General features: G+C 39.3%; 2 protein-coding genes across 4 annotated transcripts in view; one reads left to right on the top strand and one right to left on the bottom strand.

Moving 5' to 3' along the window:
* Positions 1-4914, top strand: part of tcea1 (transcription elongation factor A (SII), 1) — a 19779-nt gene extending 14865 nt beyond the window's left edge. For both annotated transcript variants that reach the window (XM_077537710.1, XM_077537702.1), the window contains exons 8-10: positions 898-1044; positions 1133-1204; positions 2172-4914. In XM_077537710.1, the coding sequence (XP_077393836.1) occupies positions 898-1044; positions 1133-1204; positions 2172-2180 (228 nt within the window). In that variant the 3' untranslated portion in view covers positions 2181-4914. The remainder of the gene's footprint in view (positions 1-897; positions 1045-1132; positions 1205-2171) is intronic.
* Positions 3851-27206, bottom strand: rgs20 (regulator of G protein signaling 20). Of its 2 annotated transcripts, none has more exons than XM_077537720.1 (5): positions 26849-27206; positions 14358-14509; positions 11253-11327; positions 10949-11183; positions 3851-7171 (listed from the first exon to the last, which is right to left on the bottom strand). In XM_077537720.1, exons 1-5 carry the CDS (start codon positions 27035-27037, stop codon positions 6983-6985), a joined length of 840 nt encoding a protein of 279 aa, XP_077393846.1. In that variant the 5' UTR covers positions 27038-27206; the 3' UTR covers positions 3851-6982. The 2 variants fall into 2 exon arrangements, with proteins under 2 accessions (XP_077393846.1, XP_077393855.1); XM_077537729.1 differs by lacking the exon at positions 26849-27206 and adding an exon at positions 17947-18295.

Below are 27206 nucleotides of genomic sequence, written 5' to 3'. Positions count from 1 at the left end.
AATATTTGATGCCCCGCCCCCGTCATATAGTATTTCGAAAAGGCAAGATTTTTTGCCCAGTTGTTCTCTTAGGTCTTGAGATGATAAATGCCAAGTTTGAAGTCAATTGGATGAAAAATGTTTGCAAAGGGGGAAAAAGCATGACCACAGTGAATGTGCCAAAATAGGCCAAAATTGGACATTAAAAAATTCATAGCTCATTTCCTGTACATTTTAGCTACATGGTCCCAATAGACTTTTTTTTTTTGTGCGTCTCGGGGTGCTACACGTGCCTGCCAATTTTCGTTGCTCTAGCTCAAACGTGCCGGGTTTGGTTTTTATTTTTCTACGCTAGGGGGCGCTATAGAGTCACGTTGTTATGACGACGTCATAATATCAAATTTTTCGCCGGACCTGAGGAGTGTGCAAAGTTCGGTGAGTTTTCGTGAATGTTTAGGTACCCAAAATCGCGATTGTTTGCGGAGAATAAAGAATAATAATAATAATAATAATAATAATAATAATAATTTTTACAAAAACAATAGGGACCTCGCAGCGGTCGCTGCTCGGGCCCTAACAAGATATCAGTACGGTATCGGAATCGGACGATACTGTAAAACTGGGCATCGGAATCGGTATTGGAGGCCAAAAGCCAGTATCGGAACAACGCTATATTTAAATTGACATATATTTTTTAATTTCTACCTTCTAAACATCATTGGAAAGCATTTTTAATACTCTTTCAGAAAATGAATGTATCTCAATAGCTTACATTTGACCCATGCAATCTGCTTTGTGCTGGAGGGTCACATTTGACAAAATCAAATGAATGTTGTTTTTATATCTTATGTTCAGGCATTGTTCAGATCAATTTGGATAGGACTGGCATAATAATCTTGTTCTTCCTGATTTGTGTAGGAAATGGCCAGTGACGAGTTGAAAGAGATGAGGAAGAACTTGACCAAAGAAGCAGTCCGAGACCACCAGATGGCCACCACGGGGGGCACACAGACAGATCTGTTCACCTGTGGCAAGTGCAAGGGCAAATGCTGCACATACACACAGGTGCGTTAGTATCAGTATGCTATGTTACATTCCACTTTTGGAGTTTGAGACAATCGCGACTTAACGGCTCCTTTTTGGTGTTTTCCAGGTTCAAACTCGCAGTGCTGATGAGCCCATGACCACCTTTGTCTTCTGCAATCAATGTGGAAATAGATGGAAGGTTTGTTGCTTTATTTATTTAGCAATCTATGAATTCTGCATTGCGTGAAAAAAAAAAAAAAAAAAAAGTAAGTTTTGCCTTGTAGAAAAAGAAAATACCAAAAACAAGAGTCTTAGAACTGAAATAAAATCACTTGTACAATTACATTAAAATTGCAATATTTTATGTAATTTATTAGAAATTTGTTTTTGCTTTACAATGTATTTTAATTGAGAATTCTTTCATTTGTCCTTTTTACACTTTGGCAGTGTTATTTTTTATTTTTTATTTTTTTTTTTTGGGGGGGGGGGCATCAGTGTAGACCGGCCTCTGCATTTTTTTTATAACCTCCAGGAAAATGCATAAAAGAAAGAGTAGTAGAAGAAATTAAGGAGAACGAGGCTAATTGGGCTCGCTTGTCCAGGAATAACATTGCAGTTGTGAACATTTCTTGTCGTTTGTATTGTTTCTGAAAGACTTGTGAGACACACTATACCAACTGAACACAACTCGTTACGCCTCCATTTTAATGGCAGGTCACTCTGAACACACAACACACCGCAGGATAGTCGTTAATCTTTCACAAGTATCTAAACGGACTTTTACTGACTTGGATCAGAGTGGGTATGCCCAATGATTGCATAAGTGACTTTGACGGCCATCTCTAAATGGTACATTATTGTGTTGGTAAGTTTACAAAGTTGTTTGAAGAGGTTTTCATTTTCGTAATGGATAAGTTTACTCGGATCAGGAATGAAAAATGATAGATAATCAATTTTATTTAAAAAATTCTAACAATAAAAACAGTTTTGTTTTAATTGTAGTGCCAAGAAGTCTTTTTTTTTTTCTGTAATGCCGGAATTTATTGAACGACAGAAATGTGTTTTTTGTTTTGTTTTGTTTGATTATTAATTATTTATTCATTTTATGTTTTGCTTGGAAATTTTTAGATGCATTAATAAGTAGTTTTTCTTTGTGTTTGTCCTAGTTCTGTTGAGTGTGAAGGCATCTATCTTCCTTTGGCGCTTGGATGAGTAGCAAAATTCCTGGACCAGATCCTGTCAACGGGCCTCAGATTGGAGCTTTTTCTTTTTATTTTTTTTGTATTTTTATTTTTTATCATGTGGTGTATACATTGTACACCAGACGCTGTGTAAAGAATGCCACTTGGCTTTGAATTGGACTAAAGTCTCCTCTGCATAGTTTGAGCTAATTGTTAGCCCCGCCTCTCTGCCCCCACCACAGTCAAATGCAATCTTTTCCTATTGTTAATAGTCGTTTCCCACTTAATAGATGTATGCAATCAAGCTTGAGTATTTCTTTTATCAGCAATTTATTTTATATTTGTAGATTTAACACCATGGACAGTGTTGTTATGCTTTCCCTCCACAACAACACCACATTGTTTTATTTAATTTCCCAAATAAAGTGTAATCCATTTGATAAAAAAAAAAAAAAAAAAAAATGATTTTCAAGGATCATCATGGTGGCTTCATGTGCATCATGTGAAACTGAATCTGGATTATGTCCATCAAATGTTTATACAGTGGTGCCTAAAGTTAAGAGTGATTCAACTTCCAAGTTTTGTTTTTTGAAATAAGAGCCATCATTTGATTATTTATTTATTTATTTATTTATTAAAATCTCTGATGTACAAGTGCAAGCTTGAGATAAGAGCGCTATATGACAGCAGTGAACTCTGTTCAGCTCATTTGCTGTTTAAATTCCACTCCCAGTTCAAGTTTACTGTCAAACTAAACATACGGTAAAACGTAGTACACATTACGTATAGACAGCCACACGCTAGCTAAGTAGGCTTAGCTTAGTTAATGCTAACAAACAATGCAAAACTACATTGACGCTTTAACATTAGCATTTATTATTATTATTATTTTTAGTTTTTTCTTTTAATGGAGTGATCACTTCAAAGGCCTGTAAAATCATCCACAACAAGTTACGAACTTCCATTTTCACACCAGTCTAACTGGTGAAAATGATGGACAAAGGAGTTTATGTGGATATAGCTCAACTTCACATAGCTGAAGTCATTTTGTGCCTTGTTAAAATAACCTTTATTACTCCTGCAATGCATTAATTTGTAAACTGAGGCCATGCAATGCCAGTGTATGCTTGACATTCTGTGGTAGTACTTCGCCCTCGATTAAGCGACAAAAAAGTTGATGCCCACTAGTGGCTGTGAGGAGTAGTGTATGAGTGACAACGGTAAAATTTGATTGGACGCTTTGCGTAATTTACTTGGACTCATTTAAGGATTATATTTACTATAATTTTTTAAATTGATATTCAGGGAATTACAAATGATTGTTCTTTAGGTTCTTTGCTCCACATTGAGTCAATGCCGTTGTGCCAAATATATATTTTGTTGAAGAAACATTTACAATGTGGTAAATGAACAGTTTTAAGTTCATTTTGAGATGGACAAATGTCTCTGAATATTCTGAAAGTTGCGTTGAGGCAAGACTGTTGTAAATTTGTCACAGCATCACAATGACCTTGTTACAGCTGAGGAAAATTAACTTCATGGTGAATGCACCAGCAGCACCAAAGGTGTGAATTTGCTTCTTGACGTGATTAAGCAAAATTGATTGAAAACCATCTTTAGAACAAGAATATATTTTTTAAAACAAACATTCCAGAACGTTTTTAAAATCATTGTGCTTTATTTTATCTCAATCAAAATGCCCAACAAGTCATGTTCTTGGAGAGTAGCATAAAACCCAAAAACTAAAGTCATACATTGTAAACATTCACATTATTCTTATTTTTATTATTATTAACATTATTTCAAAAACGTATTTTTTTTTTCTCTCAATAAACGCAGCGCGAAAATGAACACATTTCATACATTGTAAACATAAGAAAACTATCAATTAGGCTTCGTGCCAACACGCAGTTTGGTGCGTTTTGAGGTTGATCTGCACTCAGCAAAGACGTCGATCGGCCAGCTGTGTTCACTCCCCAGCCCCTAATCCGACATCCTGTTAGGTAATCGTCACAAAAAAAAATCTGAAACAATATCGAATTCGGCCGATGTGAGGGACACGTTGATCCGTTCAGCTGGCTGTTGTGCTCGGGTCAAAAAAAAAAGCACCTTTATGGTGAGAGTTTGCCCGTGAGATGTCCAAACGGAATGTCAAGGCACTTCCCCTCCCATCCCCCATGTGAGGAGCTCGTCTTTTTGAGTGACGCGGTCATGAGGCAACAAAAGTGAAAACACACAAAAGGAGTGGACGCTTGGCAACTCAAATCGTAGCGACACCGGCATTTAATTGTGTAGTCAGTGCAATGTAAGGAATAATTTGAAGGAAAAATACACTCTGCAAAAAGTTGGGCCAAAAGTAAACTCAATATGACTCAAAAAGGGACCAAAATGTATTCATTTTACCCAAGTTGGATCAAATGAATAACCAATATTTTGGATTGTTCTGTCCAAAACCCAAGTTGTTGGGTTTGGGTTGTTTGTGGCTTATTCATTTTGATACAACTTTTGGAGTTACATTTTTTTGGACCTACTGTCTATTAAGTTATTTTAGAATCCAACTGTTTTCAGAGTTTGGATCGCCACATTTTGTGCAGTAACAACAATAATTTGCTTTGATGTTTCATCCATCCATTTTCCGATCCGTTCATCTTTGCGAGGGTCGCGGGCATGCTGGAGACTATCCCAGTTTTCAATGAGCTGGACGCGAGGTACACACTGAACTGGGATATACTTAAAAAAAAAAAAATTTTTAAATGGTGGTGGTGGGGTTAAACTAACGGGGTTATGTAAAAAAAAAAAATGTAAATAAGTGAATCTGCAAATGCAGAACTGCAAATAGGCCATAATTTTGGGAGTTCTTTTTTTTTTTATCCACAACTCACTATTGTTGGAACTGTAAGTATAAATTGTTTGTGAACCAGCACATACAAGCAAATAAAATATACATTTTCTTCCTGTTTATCGAGAATAGAGAACTATTATCGATAAGCAAAGGCAAAAATTAGAACAACATTGTCAACATTTTGTGACTTAATGTGAAAAAAAGTTCTTTATATTAACATTTTGAAAGTTATTTAGCATAATTGACATTTAAGGGTTGCCACGTGTTATGAAAATACATCTCCACGTTTTATTAGTTTTACAGAATCAGGAAAAACCTTTTCCTGTTTCGGTTAAAAAGAAATGTGTAGGCACACCTAAAATTTATTTTCAACATTTGTTGCTGTTAAATAAAAACGCTCCACAGTTTTTCTTTACATTTATCCCCCAAAACAAAGAACATTTCTGGGGGAGATATAAGAGGAAATCCTCAAAAGTAGGGAACCGTTTATTTTATGTATTTATTTATTTTAAAGTTTTATGCATATTATCGAATCGCTATACATGTGAGATGAACGTATTATTTTTGCCCAGTTGGGGTCAATGTTCTCACATTCGTTCACATGCTGTGCTTGTGACTTTAGAACGAATGAGTGTGGAATTCAGTGGCTAAACCTTTAGCAACTCGTGTTGAGTGACTCGTTTATTTGTAAGTAGCTATCTAACTAGCAGCTGTAGGTTATATTAAATTGTCTAACAATGTATACTTAACCAGGGACGTGTTTAACAATAGGCACGTTGCACTTCAGCTTATTTTATTAGTGTAAGATGATTCCAACACTAGTCTTGACATTCTGTTTTACACACTTTCCTCCTGTCTCTTGCTTATTGCTCTGCAGTAACAGTCAATTTGGAAAAATAATCACTGTACAAACCTGCGATATAAATTGGATATGATTTTCAACTTCACGTTTTTAGCTCAGCGTAATTAGGATACTAGTTTAGCATAGCCGTCTAACTAGAAGCTTTTACGGGCGTATTTTAAGTTGGAACAGAGCTAAACTAACTTGTTTATCGAGTCCTTGGAAAATGTATTATTTGAGTTTAATTGAGTTTTTTGTCTTTATTTGATTTTCTAGTTAGCACTAACATACACTACATATTCCTATTACTATTTGAAAGTGATGAGCTCAACTGCTTTTTGACATTGCTCATAAATAAGGTACATACAATCATTTAAAAAATTTGACATTACTTTCTCAACTTAATCTAAGTTATATTGTAATAAATGTTTGTATTCCAAAAACCACTTTAAAAAAGTCTGGGGAAGTAAAAACAGTAGAAAAAAAAACCTCAATTATTAATGTCGCACAAAAGGAGTTGCCAAGTCGCACAAACCTAAGAGTTAGGTTAGAATATTAAAATAAAAATAAATACAAATAAAAAGCAAGATGAAACCAAAGTCAAAGGCTGCTGCACCCCCCTCACAAAGCTGCCTGCAAGGTCGAGCTAGTGTGTAGCCATTGCTTTTGAACTTTGATTCTCGTCACACAGTTAAATATCTCCACAGAAAATACCCACAATTCCATTTGTACTATTTACAAACTCATAAATATATATACTGTATATATGTAGTCTAAAGTAGGAATCATTTACCCCTCCCTGTCCCTTGACAAAAAACAATAAAAAAAAAAAAGTCAACTAAAATATATTATTTCTATGAAAAGAAAAGAGTCAAAGTAAGAATAAGTTCCTTTGGAGTGTTGTGTTGCTATGTTGGAGTGTTAGCAGTACTTGTGATGTGGAGCCCTCGCGAGATGCTGAGACCTGAGTGTCTGCTGCTGAGAATTCCCCGAGTGTTGCGGCAGTCAGCTTGGTCGGCGTAAATCCTGCACTGGACACAAGAGAGGGGGGAAAATACAACCAAAAAAAAAAGGTGGATCGTGGATCACAGGTCTTGTTTTTCTTTTGTGTTTTTAAGATTCGGGCGACTGTTCGGACAGAGCGTTGAGCAGGTTTTTGTAGGCCGGCGAGTTCATGTAGCGTGGGTACGAGTCTCTTTGCATGAGCGTGTAGATCTGCAGCTGGGCGTCATCGAAGGTGTGCAACGTGGGCTCCTGCATGTTCCGGTTGATGGATTCGCGCACCCGCGAGTCCAGACTCACCTGAGCGGGTCAAAAACAAAACAATCGTGAAGAGATATATGACACATGTGGTCACACATACAACAGAAACGGGCGATTAGACTGCTACCATATAAGGATATGATTAGGTTAATGCCATAATGGATACAGTACATTAGAACAATGCCATTAGATGGATACGATGGAAGGATATGATAAGGTAATTACGATACAACATAACGATTATGGTCAGGGCCGGACTGGGAGTCGTTTTCAACCCTGGAGTTTCATGGCTCAGACCGCCTCACTTTAGTTTGCAGAGCTTTAATGTAGATATATAATTTATATGTATTAATGTATCAATCTAAAAGAGCTTAACATTCCAACCAACGTCAATAGTTATGTTGTAAATGATCACACAATAACTTATTAGATCACAATCACAATAGCTGAACAATTATGGAGACATCAGTCAAGATTGCTAAAAGAAACTGATTTGACCATATGTCATATTCTCTAAAAGGTCAAAAATTAAACAAGCATGACATTCAAACATTTACACTTCATATATATATTTTTTAAGAATCTTGTATGCCTTCGATATAAAACCTAAATAAGGAGGTAATAAGGCAAGGTACAAGACAAATCTATTTGTTTAAAAGCTTATAATAATGAACAGCAATCACACTTTAAAGGGATACTTGACTCATTGAGCCATTTTCAGCAGTAAAAACTTGCTGTTTTTGCCAGACTTAATTTGATAACGTCATTAGTTTTCATGTACAATTATGCTGCATTCGAGGATGGTCGGAAGTCGGACTTTTCCGAGTTCAAACCAGGAAGTGTGTACAAGAACGTCCCTTTGAACTTGAAAATCCAACTTATGAAATCGGAGAAAAAAAAAGGACCCCGACTTCAATGTCGTACTACAATGTGACGTCACTCCACAATGGCGACTCCTTTGGAAGCATAGACTGTGAACGGTAAAACACAATTTAATTGAGTATAATAGCTTTCTTCATTCAGAAATATTTGACATAACTCCACGTAACACAACATACGTGACAGTATGCCGCTATCGCCCTGTTTGAAATGCCTATGAAATAAGAGAAAAACAATAAATAAAGCCAAATTTGGTGGAGGGAAAAATGAGTTTTGAGGATTTATGACTATCCGCCATTTTGGTTGTTTACTTTCGCCTCAAACGCTTTCAGGTCGATACTAGAAAAAACAACTCGGATAAGTCCGACGTCCGACCATCGAATGCAGCATTAATATCTTTCAAGATGAATTTCTCCACTTGCTGTTGGCACAAAATGACATCACCTGTGCTGAGGAAACAGTTAACAACCAATCAAGGCTGAGTTTGCTGACCAAACCCAGAATACAGGTGAGCCTTGAACGGTCGTTACCTGCTTCCTCAGCACAGGTGATGTCCTCTTCTGTCGACAGCAAGTGGAAAAATTTGTTTCTAAAAGTATTCATTATACATGCAAAATAAAGACGTTATCAAATTAATTATGTACAAAATATGAACTTTTTACTGCTGAAAATGGCTCAATTAGTCAAATATCCTTTTAACTTCCTCGTGTTTATAAATATGAGCTAGCTTGTTTCAGTTACTTTTAGCAAGGGTAGTTTACAAAGTTGAACAGCATGCACAATGCAAATGTTCAATTCACTTGCTGTTGTTGGGGCAACATGGCTCAGTGTTAGAATGGTCATCTCCCGACCATGAGAGTGTGGGTTCGATCCCAGGCCAGTGTAACTTTGTCAAAGTATCCTTGAGCAACATACTGAACCCCAAGTCAAAAGCACTTTGAGGGCTTTTACGTTTTCAATCGCTTTCAAAGCTAAAATGTGATAAATTATGATAGCTATGATAAGAGATCACAGGCGGCTGCACTGTTTTGAGTCTGTCTGTTAAGGCGCTAATCGCTCCAATCATGCCGTGGTTAATATGTACAATATATGTCACGACGATTGGATCGAACCACATGAGACGGTTCGATGGAAGCATATATAGTAGAAACTAGGGGTGTTAAAAAAAAAAAAAATCGATTCGGCGATATATCGCGATACTACATCGCGCGATTCTCGAATCGATTCAATAATCGGCTGAATCGATTTTCTTCGATTTTTTTTTTTTTTTTTTTTTTTTTTTTAGGATTCACACCTTGAGCATGGAAGAATGTTATATGAACGGAACATTAAGCCTTAATATTTTATTTCGTTTTTTTTTTTTTTTTAAAAGAGCTCAGAATTGTTCATTCGGTAGTCTTACCGATTCAACGTCTTGTCATCATTGCTCTTTTTTTTTTTTTTTTTTTTTGTGTGTATGTGTGCGTGCGTTTGCGTGCGTGCGTTTGCGTGCGTGCGTGCGTTTGCGTGTGTGCGTTTGCGTGCGTGCGCGTGCGTGCGTGTGCGTGCGTGCAAATACGTATAAATTTATACTCATTCATTCACCTAAAACCTTATAAATATCCCATTACCCTTCGCCTTAACCAGGTACTTCAGAATCTTGCCAGAGTCGTGAGGTTTAAATGGTCAGGAGACCAGAGAAAAGGTCAGAAAAAAAAGAAATAAAGAGAAAAGAAAGGTAAATCAAAGTGAAATCCAGCACCGACCAAACACTTCCTGCCTTCCCCATGATTACAAAATCAAAGTCTTACGCCAACCCCGGAAGCCTCTAAATTCCAGCAAATTTAGCGAGATCTCAAGAGACCAGAGGAAAAACTAAAGAGAGGAAGGAGGGAAGGATCGATAAGGCAGAGTGAGATCCATAGAAGCCAGTACATCCAATCCATCAAAGTGAAGTCCAGCACCAACAAGACCCCTCCTGCGTGGTTACAAAACCAGAGTCTTATGCCAACCCCAGAAACCTCATACTTCTAATAAATTAAGATCTCAAGTGACCAGAGGAAAAACTAAAGAGAGGAAGGAGGGAAGGATAGATAAAGCAAAGTGAGAACCACAGACACCAGCACCAACTGATTCAAGGGGCTGTGGGAGGGAGAGGGAGAGGGAGAGGGTACTTCTGTTGAGTTTCAGTAGATGCTGGTGCGACGGATCTGGCATGCATAAGGACCACCACCAAAGAAAGAAGCCGTCAACCGCGGTCCAGCAAAGCGAGCACCCCCCCCCCCCCCCCGGAATCCCCAGGCCGCGGCAGCACCAAGGCCACCCCCAAGCCACCCGAGCGGACACCGGTCGGCGAGCCGACCCAGACACCCGGAACACCCCCGCCCCAGCCCCGGCCCACACCCCCGAGCCCAAGGCCGCAGAACGAGGCCCAGCGGGCCCCCACAGCGCCCCACCGGTCCCCAGCCCCCATCCCCCCACGATTATTTCAATGCTGTTCAAACATGAAACAAATTACAACCTCTATAAGACTGAAATTTCAGATAAATAAATAATACATTTTCATATAAATCTTACACTCTACAAGCTTATTGATTAGTATTTTCTAAATTTGAATGAAAAAAAATCTCAACAATCGACTTATAAATCCGTATCGGGATTAATCGGTATCGAATCGAATCGTGACCTGTGAATCGTGATACGAATCGAATCGTCAGGTACTAGGCAATTCACACCCCTAGTAGAAACCATAGCATTGAAAGATACATTATGATGGAGGTGGGTGTGTTAATGAATTTTGAGTATCTATCGTTTGATAGTCGTCAACATTCGGGACATCCATCATTCATCGTCAATCCGTCAATATTTCAAGCCAAACCAAACACATTTTGACTATATGCTCTGGCAGCAGTCATACGATACAGTAGGTAGGCACTGTAGGTGGGCAGATAGGCAGACCTCTTTCGGGGAGAGGATGGAGATGTAGTCCTCGTAGATGACGCGTGCCTTCTCCTCCACGGAGCCCTTGTTGCCCTCCTTGGCGAACTCCTGGCAGGCGAGCCAAAAGAGCATGTTCTCCTCGCTGAACTCTGTACGCAGAAACTGGCGGAAGGAATTGCGCCCGGCCGCGCAGCTCATGAGCTTATCGAAGGACTGGGCCCAAGAGCGCACCTCCTCCAGCGTGGGCTTGGGGCTGCGACAACACAACACGATAGGATGACGCGGTCACCGACGACAAATGACAGAGAAACGTTCCACCCACCAGTCTTCACAGTCAGCGGTCCCTTCCTTGACGTCGTACGATGCCTTCCGATTCCTCTCGTCTCTGTCCTCGTTCCTAAAAATCAGGAACATACGTATTATATGACAACGTAAGGCTAAATAGATTTGGCAGAAAACATTCTTAAAATAGCGGCTTCAAGCTCTTTATTGCCACTCTCAGCTGAAGCTTATTGTCAAAACAAGCATAAATCAAAAATTCACATTCATTTAAAACGATAGCTAGCTTAATGCCAACACATAATGGGAAACACCATAGACACGTGGGCTAACACTTATTTGGAAGGGGCTAGAACGGACTAATGAATATATGACTGGATAGCCGATCGGCCAAGATTTTTGAAGCCGCGAGGCCGCCTTATTGCTCCTCCCAAGAAACGTTTCTCGGCATACAATCCTATGGACTCTATGCACAAATAGCTGTGACGTATTTCCGGGAAAATTTATGAGCGTACCGCCCTTAAAAATAAAATAAAATAACAAGCGGACAGTACGCACTACGGAGCCCATAAGGTGAAATGGTAGAAAAAAAACAAACAAACTTTGAGTTCTTTGCGTTCCCTCGCAAACGCAAAGGTGTTTTGCGAGGGAACTCAAAGTTTGTTGGTTTTTTTCTACCATTTCACCTTATGGGCTCCGTAGTGCGTACTGTCCGCTTATTATTTTATTTTATTTTTTACTTTTTAAAAAATAGTGACCACCCCATCACAACCCCACCCCCAGCTCTATACTAACTGCCTACAAGCAGTATATGTCTAAATCTGTACATATACCGTTAGTTTATACCACTGTTTCTCAGACCCGGTCCTTGAGTATCCCTATCCAGCCTGTTTTCCATGTCTCTCTCAGTCAACACACCTGAGGATCGTTGTCAGGCTTCATGCAAGCTTGCTGATTAGCTAATTGTTTGAAACACCTGTGTTGCTGTGGGAGACATGGAAAACAGGCTGCACTGCTCGAGGACCGCGGTTGAGAACCACTGGTTTACACAGTAGTCTGTGTAGATGGGAGGAGCAAGATGGCCGCCCTGTGACTTCAACGGCTTGCATGGGCGTGCATGGGCTATCAGCTATCCAGTCATATATTCAGGTCAGTGCATCTATCCCATAAGTCAAGTCAAGCCATCTTTATTTATATAGTGCTTTCAAACAGTCTTAGCTGTAACAATTTTACAAGTTCGCCACAAGCTAGGTCTTAAACAAGCAGCTTCTGCGTCTGTGATGAGCACCAGGAGAGAAGATTTGAGATACAAGTGTTTTGAGTAACAAGTGTGGTCAGAGAACAATTAAACACGTATCTTGTGTATGATTTTCGAATACATCTAATGTTTTATATATTTTTTTTATTTTAATTGTGTATTTGTCATCAAGTATTTTCATGTTCTAATTTTATACAATTTATGTACATTAGTGTCTAATTTTTCATTTAATATTTTTCTTCTTTTAATATATTTTTGAGGGATTAAAAGAAAAAAAAAAAGGCCTAGTTCTTGGCATGATCATCCTTTTAAAATAAAAACCAGAAATCCAGGATTGCAATGAGTGCCTTGTTGAAGGTGTTTTTCTTTTGTTTGTTTGTTTGTTTGTTTGTTTGTTTGTACAGCATAGGCAATGATTTTACTTAGGGGTGTTAAAAAAAATCGATTCGGCGATATATCGCGATACTACATCGCGCGATTCTCGAATCGATTCAATAATCGGCAAAATCGATTTTTTATTTTTATTTTATTTTTATTTTTTATTTTTATTTTTTTTTTTTTTTTTTTTTAGGATTCACACCTTAAGCATGGAAGAATGTTATATGAACGGAACATTAAGCCTTAATATTTTATTTCAATGCTGTTCAAACATGAAACAAATTACAACCTCTATAAGACTGAAATTTCAGATAAATAAATAATACATTTTCATATAAATCTTACACTCAACACGCTTACTGATTAGTATTTTCTAAATTTGAATGAAAAAAAATCGCAACAATCGACTTATAAATTCGTATCGGGATTAATCGGTATCGAATCGAATCGTGACCTGTGAATCGTGATACGAATCGAATCGTCAGGTACTAGGCAATTCACACCCCTAATTTTACTGTACATCGAGCGTATGTATGTAAATAATAATGTGATGCCATCAACACGAGGTTAGTTATTTAAACCAGTGCGTACTTGTATAGTCAGAGTCGAAGTATGGTGGCCCAAAAGGGTCCAAAAGGCTCCACACTGGACTGCTAAAAATGTGGTGGCAGTAGTTATAATGATGTTAAAATGGGCAAAGTTCAAGGTTACAAAAAACAAAAACAAAACAAAAAACACCTTGACAAATGTTTTAAGGCTAAGTGGCACACCGCAAATGGTAAAATGTTCCCCTTTTTCCGGCACATAATGCACAATTGGTACAAACAAACTAGATGAGTTTCCGTGCTGCCAAAAATAAGACAGGATTACGGTGGCTCTAAAGGGTCCAAAAGGCTCAATAGTGTACTGATAGTGTAGTGGTTCTGATTTTTACATAAAAATGATGGAACTGATGGAATCAGCATTTCGTTTATCAGTCTGCATGTGTTCATCAATGTGTTAGCTCGCCATGCGATATGGAACAAGATTTGTTTGTTTGTTTTTACATTATACTGTTGGCTGAGTACTTGTTAAAACTCGCACTGGTCATTTAGCTGGACGTACGGTGGCCCCGAAGGGGCAAAAGGCTCAAAACTGGACTTGTAATATATGGTACAAATGTCATATTACACATTTTATAATACACACAAAGTACTTTGGTGTTGCAATAAGCGCACTGACATACTCAGTAATTGAATGTCCTGTTTTAAGAAACCGTGTGTGTCATGCTACTAGCTAGCTAGCTATGAAATGTGTACTTATGTCTTACTTTAAGTTCTGAGTCCAAGAGTGCAATATCATGAAGAATGGTGACCACACTTGTTAAACATGGCCTCCCTAGACTCACAGCCACAAACAAGCACAAAAACGGTGGCCCCAAAAGATCAAAAAGGCAAACTGCCCTAAACGTGCTATAATGTTTTTTTGTTTTTTTTACGATTGGTGCTGGTGTGAGAGGCTGCAGGAGCCTACCAGGAGCAGCTACAGCAGCAGCACCAACAGAAGCAACAGGCGTTGGACCCCCGCGGGTTGGCCTGGCCCGGCTGGCCCTGGTGGGCCGGTGCGGGCTCCTGCTGCACCGACATCTGCCTCTTTCGCATCTCCATCGGCTCTGATCCCATGGGCTGCGCCAGTGGGGGGAGGGGGGGGGGGGGGGGGGGGGGGTAGTAGCACACTTTGTAGTAAGCACAATTATTGACTGGTTTATTTTTTACTTTTGGCTCACGTTGCAAATGACTGGAGGATGGAGAAGAAAAAAGAAGCTGAAGAACTTTTCACTTGCTCTCAGCAAAAACTGCTGGTGCATATTGTGTATGTAACATACAAGCAAAAGTTGAAAATTGTATGTGTATTTATTAAATAATTTTTAATTAATCATCAACGGAAAAAAAATGGGAACAAAGCCACTCAAGAAATCTAAATTACTGGTAAATATTTTTCTATTTTGTAAGAAGTTATAAATTTGCACATTTTATTCATATATGTGAAATATATAAATATATCTGGCAAAAGGCTCCTCATGTGTCAAAAACTAAAAATTGAGATACCCTTGCTATAACGCAGTCTCGCTCTTTTGCAGATTTTGTCAGTGCAATTTTGCATGCATTTTTTTTTTTTTTTTTTTTGCAGTAATGTACATAATTTGTAAAATTTATGAAGTTTTGAACACTGAGAATGTTTAAACAAAAGAGAAATGTTAGAAAAAGTAAATGCCTCGATGAGAAAAGTGTTTGAACTTAGTGGTGAGGGGTTTTAGAACCTTAAAACATTTATAATAAATGTAAACCATAAAGCCTACTATACTTTGCGGATTTCATTTATTGCGGGTATTTGGAACCTAACTCCAGCGGAAAATGAGGGAACACTGTATTCATATATTCAAATTCTACACTTAATTCCCTTTAAAATGATATATAATACATGGACGCACCTAAAGAATGAACAAAGTTACAGCAATTTTAATGCTGGCAGGTTGAAATCCATAGTTTTGAGAAAAAGGACTTTAGAGTTTTGGTCCAACTCCATGCGTCTTCAAATGTCCATAGCAACCAGTACCTTGCGAAAAAGATATTGACCCCAAATTGCCGGGAACTCTTAAACTATCCCTGGAAAGTCAATTCCATTGAAAATTTCAGAAGTTTGACCTCCCAAAAATTAAATTAGCCTCAACTTTGAAGATTAAGATTTCAATTCATTTTCTGAGGCATCTTCAGATAAAGTTTGGTTATTTTATTGTTGCTCTTCGTGATATTTTCTTATTTAAATGAGGTCATATTACCACCGTGGGAAATTAGATTTAATAATCTTGTGTCCATTAAAAGTTTATTTTCCATTTGGTGTTCTCTGTAACAAATAAGTTTATTGATAACTTATCATGGATGTTTTGTCTCAAATGCATTTATTTGGTCACACGAAAATGAAATGTTATGATGGTTCAACATAGAACACACTATACTTGTACAGTAGCCTACTGTATTTATAAGTCACTCCATATACGCTGTGTGCAATTTGGGGTGGGGACACTCGCTTTAGGACGAAAACATCAAGTTTCATATTTCATAGATGATATTTGATTTTCATTTCAACCCACTTAAAAGAGCATAACGTGAAAATGTGTGGTGATATTCTGCGACTCGGGCAAACGGTTCATTTTTGATGCATCGAGTGGCGTCAACTTTCATAGATGCCGTCTCATTTAATGAAAGACATTAAGAAGTGATAAAACCATACATTATTGACAATACAGTACATTATTACATTAGCCACATTTCACAACTTTTAATTACACTCATCCCAACTCGATGTCACTCTGCTCTGGTGGGAGCTGTCCACTCGTCACTGGACATACTTTAGTGCATGAATGCATTCACTTGAATTAAAAGTAGAAATAGACTCATTAAAAAAAAAATAAAAAAAAAAAGAGAGAGAGAGAGAATTGAATATTAACACTGTTTGGATTACAAACCTTCGTTGCAGTGTTCGGACCGATGACGACATCTGCTACAAGGTAGGATGTCGTTGCCATTGACGTGCCTCATTCTGTTCACTTTCGTGCTGAATGGTCACATTATACTCGATGTTTTTGGGTTGCTATGTCCATTTATATCAATCATTTGTGTAGTGACATTAGAGGCGATTTTGAGGCAGGTTTCAGAGACGCATTGCTAGCTAAAGTCGGCTAAAAACATGTAAAACATGTAAAGATGCACTTGTTATAATAATTGCTTATTTTCATACACTTGTTTTGCAATTTTAACATTTGTGCTACTTAGAAATGAAAATAGAGACATCAAGAAGGCTATTTGCGGAGAAATCTCAAAATCGATAATTTTTGGCCAAACAATCTATTTGTGTCTCTAACTCAAAAATAGTTTTGTCTTTTGTCGGCGCGGCTCACATATATATTGACTTTATCAGTATCAGAAAAATAAAAACAGAAACATCAATTACATTTATCAAAATTATAAATAAAATAATAATATTTAATATTAATAAAATAATTAATAAAATAGTTGCACTTTTAAATTTTTAGTAAGTTCATTAAAAAATATTAAAAGCTTCACTTTTTTCAAAATAAAGACATTTCTTGAAATATTATAACTGAATCATAAAATCAAAATAGAATTTTTTTTTTTAAAGTAACGATTCTGTAAAAAAAAAATGCAATATTGTATTTCTCTATGTATTTAAAAAAATAACATACATTATTATTAATGTTTTTTTTTACTCTATAAATCCATTATGAGAAAACTAAAAATTGGACAAAAACATATTTTAAAAGTGAATATGCAGTCAACAATGTTCATGTAAAATTGGTGTGGTTAGATGTGCATTTCACTTAAAAAAATACATTATTAATTTATTGTTTTTGTTGTTTTTTGCTGCTACCTTACAGGACTCATTTTTCAAGTCTGTGCTCGTAAGTCAAGGCAAAAAATATACATATTATCGCATCTAACAAAAACACTTATATCTCAAGGTACTGCGGTACATAAATATCACTGCCCATATTTATGTGTGCGTGTGTTTTCTTTTTGTGCAGATGCATGCAGAGAAAGGCCTTAACGTGCCAACAAAAGGTGTCATCAGCAGGTCAGACACTAACAAATCCTGTCATATCATTTATGTAACACACATCCACACACACACACGCACACACTACCTGACACAAGGGGGGCGGTGGGGTGGGGGTCAGTTGCTATACGGTTGGGAAAGATGCACCTATGCAGGGATGCAATTGATGTTACATGATTTTGTCTTTTCTCTTTTTTGTTTTAAAATGTACGCGTGCGTATATCTCCAAATCCGATTGTATGGTCAAGAAGAGGGACAAAGAGGAGGGGGTTCTGGGGGCGGGGGTGGGGGGGTGTAATCCACCGCACTGCACTCTGCCTTAATCATTGAAAGCAAATGATTCCTGTCAAAATCGCAAATCGTCGCAGAATTTTTTTTGGGGGGGAGGGGGGGATTTAATGCCCCCACACACGCCTCCTCCTCTTCTTCAATCCAGCATCCTCCATTCTTTGCGCGCACACAAACATACGAGACGCGCCATACTTACAATTCCACCATGTATGCACAGCGACAAGCGTTTAAAAGCAGATAATTTGGAGAAAAGGACACGCTGCTCTTGATTACATCCGATGGCAAAAGCGCTTCTTCTTTCCCCCCTCTCCTCGCCTCCTCCTCCCCGACCGGCTGCTCCGAGTCACTGCGCATGCGCACTTTCTCCCGACTCGTAGTAGCCGAGACCCCCAGAGCAGAATGTGGACTTATATGTAAGTCCGTGCCATGCGTACAGTACGATAGGACGCATTGCCCCACTCAAATATGGCGGCACATTTGAGCTTTGCCAGATGGGACCGAAACGGTCATATTTTTGTAAAAATAAATTATATGTTTGACATAAACATCCATCCATTTTCTGAACAGTTTACTCCTCACAAGGGTCGCGGGTGGTGCTGGAGCCCATCTCAGCTGGCCATGGGCAGTAGGCGGGGTACACCCTGAACTGGTCGCCAGCAAATCGCAGTGACATAAACATGTTTCACTTTATGATTCTGATTGAGGAAAAACAAAATACAAACATAGACAATGCAGTGGTACTATAATGTGTCTCGACTCACAAATTCTTTTGGCTGCGTTTTTGCTTTGACTTGCGAGCACACACTTGAGATATGAGCGCTGTGTGGTGGTAGTGAATTAAACTTGAATCACGTCACAACAAGCAGTACTTTGCCAAATAGGAAACAATTCCTAAAAAGAAGAGGCTTCCACCACTTTAACACTACTCCAAATTCAAGTTTGATGTCCACTTAAACATTTTGCATTGTGTATTACACATAGCTTAGCCGCAAGTATCTTAATGCCAATGCTTGCTGACCAATTAATATCCATTAATCAGCTGATATTTGACCACAAACAGTGGAGCAACATATTTAGACATTCAAAATAACAGTACACACAGGCATATATTTATCCCCTGCAAAGAGCCTGAAGGAGCTGAGCTGTGCGGACTGCGGACACACATGTACGAGGTAGTTTATCCGTCTACCTGTTTTATACTGCCCCCAGGTGGCCAAGGCAGGCAATGTTTTAATTTTTTATTTTGCTTTATTCATACATTTCCTTCATTATACCTCTGGGCTGGAAAAAACACACACATTAAAAATCATTTTAAAACAATTATTAATTTCACAGAGAAAAAGTGTGTATGCGTGTGGGCGCGCGGCGGTGTGTTCGCATGTAGTATGTATTGTGCAATCTCAAAAACTTTTTTTTTTACAGCCGAGTCGATGCGGGGACAACACTGCCATCAAGAGGCATCTTGAAGTACAGCATGAAACGTCTTCCATTCACATGAAGGGTTCCATGTATATTTATTTATTATTTGTACTGTCTTAAATATCATTTGTAATACCTTATCTATTTAGAAACATTTTAGACCATATATTTTTTTAATCTGGACTTGGGACTTTATTTATCCTTCCATCCATTTTCTTGACCGCTTATTCCTCACAAGGGTCGCTGGAGCCTATCCCAGATGGCTTCGGGCAGTAGGCGGGGGACACCCTGGACTGGTTGCCAGCCAATCGCAGGGCACACAGAGACGAACAACCATCCACACTCACAAGCACACCTAGGGACAATTCGGAGCGCCCAATTAACCTGCCATGCATGTCTTTGGAATGTGGGAGGAGACCGGAGTACCCGGAGAAGAGCCACGCGGGCACGGGGAGAACATGCAAACTCCACCCAGGAAGGCCGGAGCCTCGACTCGAACCCAAGTCCTCAGAAATGGGAGGTGGACATGCTAACCACTAGTGCACCGTGCCACCTTATTATTTATCCTCTGCAGGAAAACTAACAGTAGAAACAAAAATACATTAGAATCATTTATTACACCAAATATATATGTAATAATAATAGTAATAATAATAATAATAATAATAATAATAATAATAATAATAATAATAATAACTCCTCCGTGAATCATCACCTCCTCGTGGTGGGGGGATTTATGTGTCCCAATGATCCAAGGAGCAAATTAAAAATTACATGACTTTGCGCTACTAAAGTCCGCTAGCGTAACGTTAACATTTGTTTACATGGCTATAATTAAGGCTGAATTTTTAAATTGCAAATTAAAAAAAAAAACAAAAACAAAAAAAAACATAGTTTTTGTGTCATCTCTGTGTCATATCTTAACCTTGCTCTCGCCAGAAGAATTCTCACGGTATTTGTGAATTCACAAACTCCGGAGAATACCATCTTGTACCAACTCCTGAAGATAACTGCCGTTCCCAAAACACTGGTGGTTCGGACCAATCAGAAAGCGACATTGTGTTTGGGGGCGGGATATGCAACTGTGACGAAACCAGGAAGCCAGAGCAGATGCCGGAACTACCAAACTAACTAACTTGGACGAATGGACACTACAATTAATTCTGTTCTAGCAGATATACTCACCGTTTCCTTGTTGAATGTTGAACAGCGAGAGACGCTTCGTGCATTTCAAGCTGGTAAGATGTTTGTGCTTTTTCCCCCTTCGGCAAGAACGAAGACGAAATTTTCACCCATGGCCGTGATTGGTTAAAACAAAAATGTAGAATGATGCATCATCCAATCAGCTCGAATTATTGGACAGAATGTCCCACCTTTTCCGACCAAATTACTGTGGAGAGGTACCAGATGGATATTGCGGGGAACTCACTTGAGTGAAGCGTATATCCACTTGGCTATTGCTAGGTTTGTCATATCTAACAACAAAAATTAAAATAGGTTAAGAATTTGGAAGAGTTTAGCAATCTAATTATTTCAAAGCCCGTGCGCCATTGACTTTAATGTCATGAGTGATCAAGCAGCTGGGTCTCAAGATAGTCGTCCTGTGATGATCACTATTACTTCAGTAAATTGTAACTAAAGAAGACTTCTGTGTTTCATCATCCATTTAAAGTTAAGTAAATCTGTTATAGTGCCCCCGGTGGCCAAGGAACACACATTAGAAGGAGGATCATTGAATTAAAGCACAAAATCACGATTAACAAATTGTTTACTTCTTTACACTATTTAAATATGTATGTCTTTACAAAGTAAAATATTGTAGAGGTTTTTTTTCTTATTTAAAGAGATACTTGACTCATTGAGCCATTTTCAGCAGTAAATCTAGAAAGATGGACGATATTAGACAGTTGGACTTTATTTGTCCATTTTGAGATTTCACCACAAATAGCCTCCTTGCGGTCTCTAGTTTCATTTCCAAGCAGCACAAAAGTCAAACAGAAGTATAGGAATAGAAGTGTATGAAAATAAGCAATTATTGGACAGTATGCCTTGTAACTAGGGGGAGTGTTTTTAGCCTAGCTGCTAGCTAGCGCCGCGTCTTGTGCAACTGTTTAAAAACAACCCGGCCTTCCGAGCCTCAAACGTAATTCAAAAATGATTTATATAAATGGGAGGATAAGCGCATCTGCTAATAGATGGATGGATGGACATAGTGTAATGCACGGTGGCTGATCAGATATGGACAGTGCAATGGTACAGCAAAAAAACAACAACTGGAAAGCAATGGTTAAATTTTAAGAACAAACCAAAAAGAGTGAGCTCGGCGCCACTGCGCGTTACAATAGCCGTAGGATTTCACGACATTCAAAAAAAAAAAAAAAAAAATCCCGCCAAAAGGGAAAAAAGGGCTAATTATCCACACAAAAACAAAGAAGCGCCAACCCGTGGTGCAGTGCCACACTGCCAATTCTTACATAGTCCCCCCGGTGAGAAAAAGCCTGACCCAGCCGTACACAGCATCTATACATCCATCCATTTTCTTGACCGCTTATTCCTCACAAGGGTCGCGGGGGGTGCTGGCGCTTATCTCAGCTGGCTCTGGGCACATGTATAAATTAGCACACACACGTATAGTTGCGGGATATAAACCTCAACCAACGATAACCATGACCTCAAACTGGTCATAAACCTGGATAACAGAGCAAACAAAAATTGTAACCTTGCATTGCCAACAGCAATGAACCAATATAATATGAATATGAAATAACCATAATACAAAATATTCACTTCAGATCAAGCCTTACCGTGTGAAAATCGTTTGTTCATTTATTTTTGCGAGAGATCATGGGGAACATTGTCCGCCTCATGATCAGAGTCAATGTCCTTTGAATCAAAGGGAAATGGATCAAGTTTAGCATCAGCATCCACGAAAGGGGCCTGAGGGGCAACAAAGTCAGTGTCCAAAATCTCAAGAGGCCCCACTCTCAGCAGGAGAGGAAATCAATTGTCTCTTGGCAGTGAGAGAATCCCAAGTATGGAACGGCTGCATATTCACAATATGATAAACACCTGCACCAGAGTCCACCCGAGTGAGTCTGTGGTGAACATCAATGAGTCGCTCAGACACACGCAGCGGTCACTCAAAAAGGGGAGCAAGTTTAGCCGTAAAATTCGAGTGAGCATCTGACCTGGGGTGTGTTTTCACTCTAACAAGGTCACCGACACGGAAGGTGTCATGTCGATGTCTCAAGTCATAATAGCGTTTTTGTCTATCATGACGATAGTCCATCACCGCTCTGGCATGGATGTGAGCTTCCTGCAGGGAGGCTCAGAGAGCCTCCAGATAAGGAATACCAGGCTCGTCAACACTGTCACTGGAGGCTTGTGTGATAAGGTCAAGTGGGGCGTCTAACTCACGACTGTAAAGCATCATGGAGGGACTCAATCCGATGCTGTCATGTTAGGCGGTTCGCAACGCAAAGCAAATGTGACGAAGCCCCAAGAAGTGTGCTTGTCGTTTGAAAAGCTGCCAAATTACAAACAAAGAGTTACGTATTTTAGTTTGGCCACCTCTATCAGCCATGTTAAATAGCGCAAAAATACATCTCGTCAAGAGAGTCACATGTAAATACTAAAATTGTACACTAAGATCCTTACTGGACTGTTAGCTCAGTAAGTTAGACGTTAGTCTCTGGAAAAAATGATCCCTGTTCGAGTCTTAGTTTTGTATTTTTTCGCTATATAACAAGGCCGATAAGAGGTCACTAAACTAGTATTATTAATACGTGGCACTTGGTCGTATTTTGGTGCATGGTAAAACGACCGATATAGTCGTTATTGTTGGAGGACTTGTTACATTAAAACTGCTGTAACTTTGTCAATTTTTGAGGTACATCTATGTATTTTATGTCATTTTAAAGGGAAATAAGCGCAGAAATGGAATATATCAATTTTGATTTTTTTTGTCACATGAGGGCCCTTTTGCCAGAGTTATCACATATGATAACTACATTATTTTTTTACATACAGTTAACACCTTTAAAAAAAAAAAATCCACTTGCTGTCAACTGAAGATGACATCACCTGTGCTAGGGAAGTAGGGAACGACCAATCATGGCTCATCTTTTTTCTGGGTTTGGTCAGCAAACTGAGCCATGATTGTTCATTACCTACCTCCTCAGCACAGGTGATGTCATCTTCAGTCCATAGCAAGTGGAATAGTTAGTTTTTAAAAGTATTAATTGTAAATGGAAAAATAATGAAGTTATCAAATTCATTCTGGACAAAATGTCAACTTTTGACGACTGGAAATGGCTCAATGAGTCAAGTATCCCTTTAAAAACACATTTTGGGGGGCGTTTTTGGGGCGCTTGTAAGGAATTAATAGCATCTTCATTTATTTCAATGGAGAAATACAATTTGAAATCTGAGTGTTTTGAGTGCAGAGTTACAAAATTAACTTTGGTGGATATTTCATCCATCCATTTCCTGAACTTCTTATTACTCACAAGGGTCACAGGGGTGCTGGAGCTTATCCCAGCTGGCTTTGGGCAGTAGGCGGGGTTCACCCTGAACTGGTTGCCAGCCAATCTGTTATGGTTTGTGTTTTGTTTTGTCATTGTGTTTGGTTTGGTTCGGCTTTGGTTTGGTCTTAGTTTAGTCTTGACATTGAACTCATCCCAGTCCTCTTGTCTTCCAATCAACACACTCTGCCCTTTGTGTCATGTCCAGGTGTTTGTCATTGTCTAATTAGTCTGCTCCTATTTAGTTCCCTCCTTCCCTGAACTCTTTGTTGGATCATTTGTTTGTGTTGCTAAGTCTGTCATTCCTCTTGAGCTAGTCCAGTATGTTTTGTTTGTTACTTTGCGTCCGAGTTTTAGTCTTCTGTTAATGACAATTTATCCCTTGTCTCTTCCTTGCCTCTTAGTTTATGTTTTTGGAAATAAAGTCCTTTTTTGTTCTCAACATCCGCAAGCTTGCTTCGCCTCCCTGCTCCCTGCATTTGGGTCCTCAACAGCCCCACTGAACCTGGCACAATCCAGGGCAAACACAGATGAACAACCATCCACACCTAGTGACCTAGTGTTCAATTAACCTGCCAAGCATGTCTTTGGAATGTGGGGAGAAAACCCACGCTGGCACGGGGAGAACGTGCAAACTCCACTCAGGAAGGGCCAAGCCCGGACTCGATCTCACGTCCTCTGTACTGCCACCATGCCGTTGTGATTCAATTGCACAGGTGTAGCCTACCTAATGTTGTGGAAATGACATCAGAACAGGAAACTATTTGGAGACCCAACACCGCTCTCTTTTAATCTTCCTAAGCCTCCAGTCAGACGTGCTTTCGTCGCCCCAAATAGACGTTTGACGGGAAGGCACAGCGGCATGCCAGGCTACCACCAAGGCACTGAGAGCAACGACAACTCAAGAACAAAAGGCATGACCTCGCCAAAAACATCTTACCTTGCAGTGGACAACAACACTTCAGCTCTAATGAAGCTGTTTAGGAATGATTTATATATGTTTGTTTACATATTTTTATAGATTGGTTGTAGGTAGCAAGTTGAATAGATAGGTTAGGAGCTGGAAAATAATTTGCAGGTGGGTTGGTGGGGACTGTGGGTGGATAGCTTGGTCAGTAGGTAGGTGGGTTAGTAGATAGCTATTGATGGGTAGGTAAGTACGCAGGTCAGTATTTTGGTACGTTTATTTACTATTTAGGTGGGTCGATGAACAGGGAGTAGGTACACAGCTAGGTAGAAGGTAGATGTGTAGAGTATTTACTATAGCTACTTTAGGTATAGGTAGGTTCAGTATATTTCTCACAACAGTTATTTTTGAAAAAAGTGACAAGATGCCTTCTCATTAGAGTCTGGGGACACAGGCAGGCTCGCCCATCTCTGGGATTGTAGTGGGAGAAGTGTTTAAAAACCTCCTTGTTGCCAGGTGTCAAGGGTGGACAAGATCCGCCCGGTGTTCCTAAAGGCTCCGGATGTCATAGGGCAGTAATGGTTGACGCGTCACAGCAACAACGCGTGGATATCAGGGACAGTGCCTCTGGATTGGCAGACCGGGGTGAATGGTCCCCCTTTTTAAGCAAGGGGAACTGGAGGGTATGTTCCAACAGAAGGGTGATCACACTCCTCAGACTAAGTCTGAGTCTGTTGGGTCTGTTGGGAAGTCAAATCTCAGATTCAGGAGGAGCAGTGTAGTTTTCGTCTAGGCTGTGGAACAGTGGACCAGGTCTACAGCTTCATCTGGGTTCTGGAAGGTGGATGGGAGTTTACCCAACCATTCTACATGTACTTTGTGGACTTGGAGAAGCCATGTGACCATGACCTTCTGTGAGTCAAATGGACAGTGCTCCAGAAGTATGGGTCCAGTATGGTCGCCCCAGTATTGCTTCTGCTTTTTTTTTTCAGATGATGTGCCTCTGTTGGCTTCATCAAGCTGTGATCTTCAACTTTTTTAGCCAAGTGTGAAACGATTGAGATGAGAATCAGCACTTCCAAATCTGAGACCAACGTCCTCAATCGAAAAAGGGTGGAATGGTAGGGATCTACAGTAGATAACTGGCAGGTTGGTAGGTAGATATTGATGGGTATTTAGGTTTGGATACATTGTAGGTAGTTGGGAAGGTAGGTAGTAGGGCTGATTAAAAAAAATAAAAAATAAAATAATCGATATTGAATAAATTTTTCTTTTGGATCCTGATATCATTTCATAAAAATGAATTGATTATTTTAATATCTCTTGTCCCCATAAATTTATAACAAAATAGAATTTTAAAGGCTGAGTTTTTTTGTTTTTGTTTTTGTATTTGACTATTTTCTTGACTTTTACCGTTCACATGAATTTAAAAGTATTTTCTTACATTTATAAAATGCCTGGCTTATTTTACTTCAAGATAATTCTGAATTTTTTAAATTTATATTTCCAATTATTAAATTAGAATTTTGAAAATGTTTTCATCTCATCCTTGCTGATGCCAGTGTTTGTTCTTTTGGGAGGACATTTGGGAGGACACACCATTTTCTTACATCCTGTTCGGGCATCCGGGGTTTTCTAAATTTGTGAAAATGTCCGGTTGGCATTGCATGACTAATAGGAGGTGAAGTACACTGTGTAACACTGCAACTAGTACCACAATTTCAAGGCCGAGGCAAGTGGCCTCTTTTTTTTTTTTTTTTTTCTTTTCAAATGGTAATATGGTCACCCTAACTTAGGTGGTTATAACACTAAATCATATTTCCTCCACAAAATTTTATTTGGAATGTAATCTTTGTGGAGCTTTTATCATGTCCTTGATATTCAAGAATACTTGATATTCCATAATTAATCATTATTGGATTGAAGTGAAGTGAATCGAATCTAATTGAAAAAAAAAAAAATCTAAATTGGATCAAACTGAACTCGTGTGAATCGAAATCAAATTGATTGAGGAAATTAGAATCGATACCCAGCCCTAGGTAGGTATGTACTTTTTATGTCGTCTATAGGTAGGTGGGGAGGTAATGCAGGTGTGTGGTCGGCAGCTATTTAAGTAGGTTGATCGTGAGTGGGTATTTAAGTAGCAAGGTTGTTGTTACTAGTAGGAACGATAGGTTCGTTAGGGTTGTCGATGGGTCGAAAGGTAGGCAGGTAGTTCTGTAAGCCAATAGCATGTCATGGATGCATACCTCAAGGCACACCATATCCTGCTCATCTTGGTCATGTTCATTGTAGCTGACCGCACACCCAGCGCCGCGGCGGCACGCCCGGGTCAGCCTCTGCATACGATGCCACATGAGGGCGCGGCGGCGGCGGACTGACCTCAGGGCCGAAGTGGGCCTGACCTCCCACCACTCAGCCCCTCGAGGGCGTGGCATACTCCCACGGCGATGCCGTATCGCCTCTCGGCATCACGGGAAATCCACACTGCTCGTAGCACGTCTATGGCCAGGATGCGTCCTGCTGTGCATAGTGATGATGGAATACAGGATGAATGATGAAGGGAAGTGTTTGGTGGGAAAGAGGAGTGCAGACTGGGATTAGGAC

The sequence above is a fragment of the Festucalex cinctus genome, chromosome 1, assembly GCF_051991245.1.
Source record: "Festucalex cinctus isolate MCC-2025b chromosome 1, RoL_Fcin_1.0, whole genome shotgun sequence".
Classification (NCBI taxonomy): domain Eukaryota; kingdom Metazoa; phylum Chordata; class Actinopteri; order Syngnathiformes; family Syngnathidae; genus Festucalex; species Festucalex cinctus.
Note: the sequence above shows the minus strand (reverse complement) of the source record. Positions and strands in the feature narration are given on the sequence as shown.

Coding starts and splice junctions, on each gene's coding strand:
- rgs20 (XM_077537720.1), bottom strand. CDS start 27,037: ATGCCACGCCCTCGAGGGGCTGAGTGGTGGGAGGTCAGGCCCACTTCG. Junction 11,184..11,252: donor ACCGCTGACTGTGAAGACTG/GTGGGTGGAACG, acceptor GTGTTGTCGCAG/CCCCAAGCCCACGCTGGAGG. Junction 7,172..10,948: donor CCATCCTCTCCCCGAAAGAG/GTCTGCCTATCT, acceptor TGACCCGCTCAG/GTGAGTCTGGACTCGCGGGT.